The 12,120-nt window shown below is 48.0% G+C and overlaps 3 protein-coding genes across 3 annotated transcripts; 1 reads left to right on the top strand and 2 right to left on the bottom strand.

The window, feature by feature from the left end:
• Nucleotides 1–369: 369 nt before the first annotated feature.
• Nucleotides 370–2,512, top strand: LOC131886213 (sterile alpha motif domain-containing protein 1-like). The gene is made up of 4 exons (XM_059234478.1): nt 370–781; nt 860–1,437; nt 1,512–1,779; nt 1,865–2,512. Exons 1-4 carry the CDS (start codon nt 733–735, stop codon nt 2,023–2,025), a joined length of 1,056 nt encoding a protein of 351 aa, XP_059090461.1. The 5' UTR covers nt 370–732; the 3' UTR covers nt 2,026–2,512.
• On the bottom strand, nt 2,439–5,646 carry LOC131886204 (furin-like). The gene has a single exon (XM_059234467.1). It carries the CDS (start codon nt 5,503–5,505, stop codon nt 2,632–2,634), a length of 2,874 nt encoding a protein of 957 aa, XP_059090450.1. The 5' UTR covers nt 5,506–5,646; the 3' UTR covers nt 2,439–2,631.
• Nucleotides 5,647–6,206: 560 nt separating this feature from the next.
• LOC131886203 (probable serine/threonine-protein kinase ndrD) lies at nt 6,207–12,035 on the bottom strand. Its single transcript, XM_059234465.1, has one exon. The coding sequence runs from the start codon at nt 11,568–11,570 to the stop codon at nt 8,379–8,381; it is 3,192 nt and encodes a 1,063-aa protein (XP_059090448.1). The 5' UTR covers nt 11,571–12,035; the 3' UTR covers nt 6,207–8,378.
• Nucleotides 12,036–12,120: the final 85 nt, after the last annotated feature.

Here is a 12,120-nt window from a genome sequence, read left to right as displayed (position 1 = left end):
TTTTTTATTTTTTTGACAATTAAGAAAGCCTTCATTTCTGAGCCAGATCTCGGCTGACAATATTTCTCTTCTGAAATCTGAAAATTTCCAAAGTCTTTATGAACCCCCCCCAAAGTGTGATTTAATTATTACTGTTTTGTTTGGATGACACAATGGGTGTAAGCCGTGTAAGCCCAATCATTTCACTTTTGGACTGACCTGTGAGCCGGCATTAGCGGGCTGTAATAGCCCAATCATTAACCGCTCTATAATGCTAAACCATGTTCAGATTGGGTCTCTTAGTCCATGGACCTCCATCCCATGAGACTCCCGTCCACAGTTTTGGCCGGGTCAGCATCATCTGGTCGCCCTGACTGGATGGCTACTACACTCGAACGACTCGAACTGATGGCCAGAATTAGAAGTCCACTCGCTCAGATAGACAGAAGTGTACTAGGTCGTACTGGTCGTACTCTCGTTGTGGTGCACAAGTAGTCCATGGAGCTCAACTGACAAGTCTCACGCTCATTGACACCACTCCCCAGACCCCCATCACTCCCCGGAACCGTGGAGGGTGCCACGTTGGGCCCCAAGATTAGCCTCCAGCTCAGTGCTCGCTGCGTCTCGCGTGGTCGATATCGGCGTGGCCCTTGGGGCTGAATAGCGGGCACGGAGCCCCGTGGGATTGGCAGCCCAGCTTTGGACCCTCTGCGTGGACCGGAGGTCACGCTCCATGCCGTCACGCCCCAGGTCATGGCGGCCGCGGTGAAGATGAGGCTCACGCCCTCCATGGATTTGGCCGGTAAGATGGGAGAGGAGGCCGGGGCTCAATCCGGTTCCGATTAACACGCTGACTTTCTTTTTCTCCCTGGGCATCTAGTCGATTTGTCGGTGGATCATGCTTATTTAGGCAGCCTGTCCCACCCATCCAGCCCGTCGGGCTCGCCCCCTGATCAGGAGGTGCCCCGCCTCCAGGTTCAGTCCAGTTCGGTCTTGGGTCCGGAGCCGTTGGCGTCTCGACGGAAGAATAAAAGTAAATCCCGCCTCTCGCCCTTGGCTGGCGTGCCTAAAGTGGCGCTAGCCTCGCGGGGCACGCCGTCCATCACACCGTCCACCCTACCTCCAGCCCCGCCGCCAGCCCCGTCCGAGGCCGTGGTGATTGACATCACCTTGGAAAATGGCCGTATTCTGCCGGCCTCCGCGCCCCAGGCCTCGCCCACAGCCTCGCCCACGGCCTCGCCCACGGCCTCGCCCACGGCCTCGCCCTCAGCTCCCTGGCCACCGTCTCAAGCCAGGGTGGCAGAGCGGGTGCCGCCGGCCTCTGCTCCTGTTGCCCCTGCTGCCTCTGCTGGCCCCGCCCATTGGACCCGTCCTCGACCGCCTTCCCCTTTTAATGCTCTGTTGGACTTTGCCAACATTGTGGTCAGTTTTGAACGCGTCACCGAACAAGATTCCCAGGTAAGAAAGACACCGCCCACCCAGCAACGCCCACCGGTCATGAAAGGCTGATGAATATGATCTTGCTTCCTTAGAAATTCCGAGACGAAATGCGAGCTAGTAATAAAGTTGTATTAGCCGATGTGCGGAACCCGACCCAACTAGCCTCGGTGGCCGAGCAAGACTTCATCCTGAACCTCACACCCAAGGGTGGCCCAGCCCCAGGACCTCGCCATGGATCAGGCCGTGGCCGCGGCCTCAAACGCTCGAGTAGTGGGCGTCAAGTCGCCAGGAACAAACAGGCTCGTCAAAGGGGACCCAAAGACTCTGACGAAGAGAATATCGCCCATCATAACGCTCGGTGTAAGTCACTCCAGGGGACTGGCCCTCCCCCCCCCTCCTTTGGCCCATGAGCCTAGTCTAAGCTCTCCTTGTTCTTTTATTCCAGTGCCTGACCAAGCCCCCTGTACGTGTGGTAAAGCGGCGGATGACGGGCCCATGGTGGAATGCACGGGCTGCCAAGTCTGGTGTCACTTCTCGTGTTATGGGTTCGCTCAGGCCAAAGATGTGCCCAAGGAATGGGTGTGCACGGCTTGTGCCAAGAGGTAGGCGGGTTTCGCTTACCCCGCCTGAGGCCTGCCGCCTCAACGAGTCAACGACAATGATCTGGAGAATCTGAAGACCTCCTCGGTGATACTACCATGAAATAAACCGCCATCCAAATCAAATTCCAAACAAAATCCAACTAACCCCGTGGCCTCTCTTCCCTTCCTTTTCCCTCCTGCATTGTTAGTACAAAAATGTTAATACTTCTATGGAGATCATCCACTCTGATCTCAAATTGAGAACCAAACACAAGCGAGCGCCTCAAGTTCGTACTTTTGGGTGGCACAAGCCCACTCGAACTATCCCCTATCCCCGGGAATTCGAGCGTGCATCCATTTGTCGGGAATCCACGCTTTCTCAGGCCCCATGTGCACACACACTCCCCAAGTCTCACGATAGGTGCTGATTCAGACCTGTTTCAAGTTATGTCAAAAATATATATTAATATGTCTTCTATCAACATAAGAAAATATATGTTTTGGTGACTGAACTTCTGGATTCATTGCAATAGCCGTGTTGAAAGTGGATGTGTCGCGGTGATCGAGAGCCACAGGTTTGAGTATTCCAATTTGCATGCCAAGAGCTCGTGGCCAAAATAATTGAGGGTATCTAGTTGGTTGGGATCTCGGCACCTTGCCACGCGGGAGACGAAAAGTCAATGTAGGAATCCGGATGAATTTCTTGCACTCGAGCTTTTCTGGCTGAGGACTTGGGAGTCGCCAAACTGTCTTCCTCTCCTCCCTCTTCGTTTTCGTCATTATCTCCTTCGAACTCTTGTTCGTTCTCTTCGCCCTCTTTGTACTTTTCCTCGTCCTCTATGTCTTGATTCTGATTCTGAAGCTTCAAAGGCTTGTTGGTCATATCAATCAGCTCTACATCTTCGGGGACATTCGAGTCGCCAATGGGAGCACCCACTTCCACAGGGACTTGAACCTGGGGTCGGAAAGTAGTTATTTCGGGTTCCATTTGCTCCCCCTCACCTCCGGCTGTTGTGGCTTCATCTTGAATATCAATTCTAGGAATGCTTGCGGTGGTGGCAGCGTCCTCACTTTGGGATCCTTGTGTATTCTCCGGTTGTGGATCGGTCTCCGTACCGTAAAAAGAGATTTGGAAGTCATTAAGAGTAGATTCCCGGTCCCCGGTGTTTCTAATCAACAGCGTCCAATCACTGCTGGAGGTGTCAGTGTCCAAAACACTCTCGCCCCAAAAGTGGACCGACATCATTGGCCATTTGCTGAACAAGTCCAATCCACTTCGGATTCGGTCCTTGGGTCGAGGAGCTAAGAGGACAGATTCGGTTCCCATTGGCGAGATGAGCATGACAGATAGCTGTCCTCTGCGGGCTAGAGACTTCAAATCGATATGAAGATGAATCTGCTCAATGAATTTGATGCCTTGACAAGCCTGAGCATTCAGGACAATCCTTTGCTCGGTGTCCGGCAGGATTTCAAGTGGCTCCGCTAAAGCTCCAGGGGCAGTTGTACACTTGAATTGCTCCGGAACGGTCGTCCAGTCCTTGGCCAGTCTCGTCATCGCCCCTGCGTCCATCAGCCCGAAGCCAAAGGCATGGGAGTACATTCTGCCAACGCCATTCGTTCTCCAATTGCCTCCCTTGAGGTTGCCCTCCGGTCGGGCTGATCTGACCGTTACATGTTGGACGTCTCTCCAAGTCAGATTGGGATTGGCCTCCAAAGTTAAGGCCACAATTGCGGCCGCCATAGGCGAACTCGCACTGGTACCCGTATGCTTGTTGGTGCAACCTCCGCGGAGGTCAGTGGTAACGACTTTTCTTTCAGTTTTAGAGCCAGAGCTGTAAGTGGTGGCCAAGGAAGACGAGCAACTTTCGGAGTACCACGGAATGAGCCCATTTTCTGAGGCAGAGCTCACACTCAAGGTGTAAATTGAAGTGGTATAGCCATCGCAATTGCAAGAATCGGCATGCTTGCCACCGTTACCCGACGCCCAGACAAAGATGGAGCCTTTTCCTGATCTACCTTTGGCTATTCCCTCCTCGATTGCTTTTTTGGCCAGTTTTCCGGGTCCATCCACAGTCTCGCCATTATCATCAGGTCCCCAAGACGCCGAGTAAATGTCAATGTAATCCCGGTTATAGCTGAGAGCTTTGGCCTCCAGCATGTCCACAATGGGTCCATCTAATATCCGGATCCCACCCACTTTGGCATTAAACGCGATTCCCACGCCACATTGGCTATTGTTGGCTGAAGCGGCAACGGTTCCTGCGCATCGGGTTCCATGCTTGTTGTAGTTGAATGGATCATATCGGGGAGAAGGGTCAGCATCGTTATCGTTGAAATCAATGCTGGCTTTAGGGTCGTAGTTATCCTTCAAATCGGGATGGGAGACTTCAATGCCGTCATCCAGAATGGTCACTTTCACCCCTTTGCCAGAATAGCCCTGTTCCCAAGCGTCTTCCACATTCATATCCATTGATTCGCCTCCTCGGTTTAAGAACCACATGCTCGGCCACGCTGGATCGTCCAGTTTCGTTTTCAAGGCACTCAGATTGGACGGCTGATCGATCTCATTTTCATAGAAATTCACCGTTCCTTGGGCCCCAGGGGGCGGTGGGCCACGGAATGGAAGCCTGCCGGCACCGCCACCATTAGGAAATCCACCTTGGAAAAAAGGGGGCAATTTTCCTCCGGGGCCTCCAAATCTGGGATCGTTGCTTAAAGGTAGCCGAGGTCGACCTTGGGGTGGGAATCCTCTAGGTGGACCACCCTGTCCCTGTGGTCTGCCAAACCCACCTTGATCTTGGCCAAGTTGAAAAGGAAAAGGTCGGGGGAGTCGGCCTTTGAGAAATGATGCTCCTGGAGGTAGCCTCGGGCCAGCCAATGTTTGGGGTAGCGATTGTCTTGGAGGGCTAGGCCTGGAGGGCCCACTTTCCGGTTTGATATTGAAACATTGAAATGACTCCTCATCACAATCCCCCCATTGACCAGGGATTACCTCTCCATCAGGCCTCACTTCTGTGGCGCACCAAGGAGCTCCATTGGAGGAGTGATCAGACGTGCATTTCAGGTAAGTCTTGTCCTTGAATTGGAACGGGAACACGCACCTCTTGGGACCCGCTTCGCCTTTACCGATGGTGTTGACAAAGCAAAGAGGGCCTTGACTTTGTCGAGGGGATAGAAAACGGTTAGGTTCCAAAGGTGGTAGAGGGCCGCGCTTCACTCTCTTCAATGGAGTATTCTGGTGTTCCAACCACTCCACTTGATCGTGAGATTCCAAAGAATCATGGATTATCTTCAATGAAGCAGTGTCTCGTTTAGATCGAGAGTGTTTCGGCACTCTAATGTGGAATATGTTCGACTCTGGTATGACTTCACCCAGATTCTCTAAAGAGTGGCCTTTTGCTAAATCATCAGCAAATTTGCTGCCTCCGGGAACGTGAATTGCCCAGTCTTCCGCCTGAACAAAGGCCGCGAGAAGAACCCCAAACAAAATGGCTGCTCTTATCATTCTGCGAATGATCCAAGAACAATTCTTTGGCACTCTTTTTTTTCTTTTCCGTTGCGAAGCCAAAGTTTCTTCTTCGTTCAAGCTATCATTCGCACTCTCTGAAGACAAAGCAACACTAGTTGTCTGTCTTGTGGAGGATTGGTAGATACGGGCCCGCTTCCTTCATCCAGAGGCAAACCAATAATCCTACCACCGACAAATATGTAACCAACCATCCTAGCAGGGCCTCTTCCTCCTGATGACAGCGAAGATACCGATGCCGAGCACCGGGATACTTCCATCATCCGCTGAATTGAAGAGCCATAACCTTTTACAAGGTTACCAGCAGTTTCAGCAGCCGATCTGGTCGGTGACTCAAAAGGTGTGTGTACCAGCCGAATCAATTCCTTAAAATGTTGGCGTGTCTTGAGCTTACTTGGATTGAGTCAAAGCCACAGGACGACAATGCTTAATCAGACTATGAAAAAACGTTTGAAATGATAAATTTACTTGTAGATTGAGTTAAAGTTGAAAGAAATACTATATCGATTTGTATAGTGTGTAAGATGCAGTGTAAGAAGGTGCATACGCCTATACCAAGATTTTAGGCTAAAGGTCAACTGTCTCAAAATGTCAGATCAACCATCGTCGCTGATGACTTTTCGGGAACAAAGAAAAACATTTTCTACATCCCCCCAAAAACGACTCTAAAATTCACACCAAAGAATCGAACTGCGCGCACATGTTTTTTTTTTCAATTGAATGCATTTATTTAGTTGAGGAACAAGAGAAGATGCAGCAAATAACAAAGTGAACTTGAATAAGAGCCCTCTGGCGAGGAAGAGCGTTGACTCGCAACTAGTGAATCATTGAGGACAAATCTGAGAGTGGTATAATATTGTTTTCACACTAAGAAAAGTTGAAATTGAACAACTTGAAGCAAAAAATGACGATTCTGACCAAAAATGGTAGCAGCAGTTGCAGTTCATTTGCTTTGATTACTTGGATGGCTGTCATCATAAATATATTCATTTTTGTGGTATAATATTTTTGAAATATGAAAAGCTAGAGTTCAACACACGAAAGAGTTTCTAAAATGGGGAGTATGGTTTAGAGGGTAATAGAAAGCTAATTTGCGGTAACAACAATACATAAATACTATATAGGTAAAGTCAATGAATAATGGTTGTAATAGTGATAATGATAATAATAATAATAATAATGAGGGTAAAATGGCTCTGGTTTCAATATACACTAGTAGAGCAAAAGAATGCCCACAGGGCAAAAAATGTCTTTTAGCATTAATATTTCCTACTTCTTACATAACAAACACTCAAAATGGGAATGCAGCAAACTCATCAAGGGTCAAGAGGGGCCAAAACGTTTTCTTTGGGTTAGGATTTGACATCTAATTGTACCGCTAACAACTGGGAACAGAAACAATAGTGGAGTGAAGGGCAATTTAACAAGTTGAAGCCAAATAATGGTGCCTTTCTTGTAAAATTGGTAGAAAATTATATGTGAGCAAAGAAGAATTGAGACTTTGATTCTTTGATTGTTCGGTTATTGTAGGTTTTTTGGGCCAGGTCAATTCCGCCTGACTTTTAAAAGCGCCAGTCCTGAATGATTCAAGAAGTTTTGAGTCTTGCAAGCAAGTGTTGCCTGAAAAAGGATTGTCTTTTTGGATTCATGTAGAGGATTGTACATTGAGTTTGGGTGGAATATCTGATGTCTTTTAGGATGGGTAGGGAGCGCACCACGTGTTTTGGACTTTGAGCCGTGGAGCGCACATGACGACGGATGTTGTTGGGGATCGGAGAAGTTTGATTTACATAAAAGGATGGGATCTGAGTAAATTATCACACCAAATAGTAGATTGACGGCATTCCAAAAAATCACATGAAATGGGCCTGATTATGGGCTGGCCGGCAGAACAATAGGAGGAGGATTCCAAATAGGGTAGTACCACAGTAAGTCAGAGTTTCGAATTGGCGGCTATCCATCATCCTTACATATGTTTCATAAAGTCATAGAGATTGTCTTGGTTGACTTGACGATTGGCTAGATTGATGAAAGGTACAAGGATCTTGATTCAGTTTCTATGGCGAGGAATTCCTGAACTCCTCGCCATTTCTACGAGAAGTACATAATTGATTAGAACATGGCTTCATAGGATGTCTTTTGGGGGAAAGATGGGCGCTCTCTCATTCTCTGGCTAAAGTGGTAAAAAGAATGCGGAAATCAAGAGTGATTCATCTAACAAAACGTAGAAATATGGCAACGGAATGGAATAACTAAGTTTTGCATTGGCAGGTTACGAATTGACAACTCCTGATCAAAAGGACTGCATATATCAAACCGGAACGTGAGCTCGAGTTCCAGAGTTAGAATGTCAATTGCTCAGGACGGGTCAAAGTCTAGTGGACAAAGTGTTTTGGTTATTCTCTTCTAAACGAGGGATCAATCCTCGAACCATTGTACAGTTGAAGCTAGTAGTTGCGTTTCCTGTTGAATCTGACTACCAAAAGCTATTATTGAAATGCCTTTCCGGTGTTTGTTTTGCCACAAGAACGAATGGCATTCATTATTAACTGCTGAAACGCAAAGAGCGTAGCAAATTCTAAGAAGAAGGGAAAAAAAGTTGATGACAACGTCTAGGCTAGACCTGAAATTCAGAGGATGGAAAGCTATGTAAAGTCTATGTAAAGTCAAAAGATTCCAGGTAAATTCAGTTTGAAGCTAGATCAAATGGGAATTGAATCAAAATTGAGCACTGCTTATTGGTTACTATCTGAGAGAGCGTTCTAGGGCGATCAAAACCTCAACAAGTTTCAATTCATAACGGAGACTCATTTCTAACTGACACCACACGCACCAGGTTTATGTTTGATTTTTTAGGAGTTGTCGTTGTTATTATGCGACAACTCGCCATCAGGAATACCAGTTTTACCGTTGACTTGAGCAGACACATTCAAGGTGCTGGAAAAGATCGTCTTGAAGCTTTGACTCTCATCCCGACAGATGTTCTTCCACAGATAGTAGAACTCCACCACATCTTTGACAGACTTGGAACCAATCTCTCGTGCGATCCTCGAAAAGTTCTTATGGTGATGCACTAAGCTTTCGTAGAACGAGTTCACCTCGCTCTCACTCCAAGCACTCTCGGACTCGAGAACATCAACGCTCAAGAGCTGCTGGAGCGAGGCTTCGACGTCTCCTCCATTGGTTTGAAGGATCTTCAAGGCAGTCTCCTCGTTCTTGGATGCTCCAGGCATCAGGGAACTTGAAGCCAACTGCAGTAAGGATTGCATGGCATGAGAGTCAACCCTATCACCCATGGCAGGATCCCACATGATCTCGCATTCTAGATCCTCCGGCTCGAAGTGCAATAGGTCGGGAATATCCGCCTGATGCTCGGGCCCTACTTTCGGCGTCTTGTCAAGGGTTGTGTCCACTCTCAACATTTGGGTGGGAATCCGAAACAACGGCGGAGAAGGCGGTCTTTGTATATGAGGGCTTGATATCAGGCTAGGCCCATAGGTGCTCGAAGTCATCACGCTACTGAGGGCATTGGCCACCGTGGTGGCCATATTTGACGATAGATTCAATAGGTGCGATGATGTATAGGAGACCGAGTTCATGGGCACGGGTCGATTGGGGAAAATAAGCTTCTCATTGCTTACCGGAACTGCCAAAGATTGGACCGAGGTGGCAACATTGCTAGCACTTGTCACCATGGATATCACGTCACTGGGGTAATCTCCATATCCACTGGTCACAGGGTTAGCAAAGCTCTCTCTTTCCTTCGCCTTGATTTCTAAATTTGCCAAAAGCTGAGAGGTGTTGGGTGGAGGCAGACTTCGAAAAGACAGATTTGGAAGAGGAGTTGATGGGGTAGCCGGAGTTATCGTCAATTGAGGAGTTGAGGCTGTCGTCGATGTCGATAGATTAGGTATCTTCATTGGTGGTTGATTTGAGCTATTATGTTGATGAAGCATCTTGATGGCCTCTGGAGGAAGTTTGTCATTGCCCATACAGGCGGTAATAACACCTTTACCAGAATCTTCATGCTTGCGTTTCTTCATGCCTTCCTCCAAAAGGGGACGAAGATGGGACGTAGATGGTGTACTGTTGTCATTAGTCGTGGCGGTATTGTTAAGGGTGGTAGAATGAGATTGAGAAACAATTGGTTGCTGAGGGATAATTCGTCGACCATCGGCATCTTTCTTGTAATAGCCTCCATGGAGCCTCATGTGACCATTGAGGGCTGGAATATTTTTGAACTTCCTCTGGCAAATTGCACACTCCACAGGTTTATCTGGGAGAGGCACAGAAGGTGGATTGGTTTGAGCAAGTTCTCCTATCGGAGTTGTCGAGGGCACAGATCCCATAGCCGTCAATTGGAATGCCTTGCTTTGCACAGCAGCCAATGCCTTAGCAGCTATGGTGGAGGCCGTAACGGAGGCCTCATGGTTGGCAGCAGAGCCTGGATTGTCAGAAGAGGCTGATATGGAGGGCTTGAGGGCTGCTGCCGCTTTTGTGCTGGAAGCTTTCGAGTCGCGAATGAGTTGCTCTATCAATTGAAATTGCTTAGGAGAGAGCCCTTTTGTCTTGACCACAGGTCCAGGACTTACTTGATCTAGTGAATTTTCCTCGTTGGATCCGGATGGCTCATATTCTGATAGGTTCAGAGTTGAAGCATCAGCTTTATTGTCTTGATTGTTCGGTGCGTTCGGGCCACTTGATAGCTCTTTGAGGTTACTGTGGTGGTTCTCTTTATGCCTCCTTAGGGATCTGGCATCGCAATACGACTTGCCACATCCATCTGCCATGCAAGCAAAAGGTTTCGTACTTCGGTGCGTAAGCAAATGACCATTTAGGTGATCTTGCCTTTTGAAGGCTTTACTACAAATGTTGCACTGGTAGCGTCGTTCCTCACTGTGAGTAAGTCGATGCTTAGCCAAAGCTGAAGCATTGCTGAAGGCTTTTGAGCAGATACTGCATATCTGTGTGATGGGTTTACCATTGGAGTTGGTTCTCCGTGCAAGAGCTGGAGACTTCGTTATTGATTGAGTGTTGACGCTTGGGTGGGATGGAGAAGTTTGATTTTGAGGTGGCAAGGGATTGAGGGACGACAAGGTCACTGGCGGGCATGGTGCTGTTGGTAGCAGATTTGTGGTTGGGGTGGGTGGCATTGTTGAGGGACTTGTATCGATCAGGGACGACAACAAGCTCGAGACATTGGACGTCGTACCGATGTCCACATGCGAGTCCAACTTTGAATGAGTTGAAGTGGGGTGTTGAGTGTCGTCCAATGACGATAGATCGTCCACATCTTCATTGGAGCAGGTATCTAAGTTCTCGTTATTAACTTTTGTGGAGTCCTCATTATTTTCAACTTTCCCATCGTAATTATTATTATTGTTATAATTATTACTAATATTAATATTCTTATTATTGTTGTTGTTCTGGTGATGGCGGTTGTGACTTCTATTACTATTATGATCATTAACAATGCGGTGGTGGTGGTGGTGGTGGTTGTCGTCGTCGTTGTTGTTGTTCTTGTTGTTGTTGTTGTTGTTGTAGGCATCCAATGGGAGAGCAACAGAGTTGAGATTGAGGCATGTGGTAGAAACTTTGAGCACGGTGTCATTCAGTTGGGACAAGTGCTGATGAATACTTTCAGGATCACTCAAGTCCAGTGTAGCAACATTAACTGTGGCTGAAATTGTTGGTGAGCCGTTTTCAGCGGAAGCATGAAGTCTGATCAGACCGCTTTTGGCGTCTGAGCAAGCTTCGAGTTTTTCCAGTATGTCACCCAAAGGAACATGATCGTTGCCCACTTCCAAACCCTCGAAGTGATCTTCATAATCATCGGCACTATGTACATGGTCATCCAGAAGATCATCTTCGTATCGAGATTCATTGGTTGGAATGCTCACCACCATGGAAGGCCCGCCCACCGTGGCACTGCATGATGTCACAATCGAGTCCCCCGACTGGAGACTATTATGAGAATTGGACCCATTGACCATTCCCGGACCAAGGCCCAACTCCGAGCCGAACTGAGACATTTCCAAAGTCATGGTGCCAATTACCGATCGTTTGGGATGGCTGGACCTCACCCCAATTCACTTTCGCTCATTCTTCAACGGTTTGTTCCTTTGGCCTTCATCCTGTCCTTTGAACCACAGAGGCCTTCCCTCTACCCTACAGTACCCCAGCTGCCAAGCGCCGCCTGACAAGCCAGTCTTTTGAGAAAGGCCTAAAAATCGATGACACCCAACTTGAAGCACCCTCCAAGACACACACATTAGCTTTTTAGCTTTTCAACTCAGGATGAGAAACCAAAAATTCACTCGCATCCACTCTCCACTTGCACCCCCGACTTTCGAGATGAACTCATTCGGAATAGCTTGAAAGTCCGTTTGCAAAACAAAAGGCCAAACCTGAGGTCTTGATTTTGTGGGTTGGTGTTATGTGTGTGTGTGTGTGTGTCCTTTCTAATCCCTTTGGCCACTACAATCCCTTGACAGTTCCTCGGTCGTGCTTGCCCTGGAGGCCAAAGCATGAGGGATAGTACTAGATAGTAGTGTCCGTGAGCAGTGACTGACTGCTGTAGCAGCACTTTCCCAA

The sequence above is a fragment of the Tigriopus californicus genome, chromosome 9 (genome assembly GCF_007210705.1).
Source record: "Tigriopus californicus strain San Diego chromosome 9, Tcal_SD_v2.1, whole genome shotgun sequence".
In the NCBI taxonomy this organism is placed as follows: Eukaryota; Metazoa; Arthropoda; class Copepoda; order Harpacticoida; family Harpacticidae; genus Tigriopus; species Tigriopus californicus.
The sequence above is the reverse complement of the archived record's forward strand: the minus strand, read 5'-3'. Positions and strand labels throughout refer to the sequence as shown.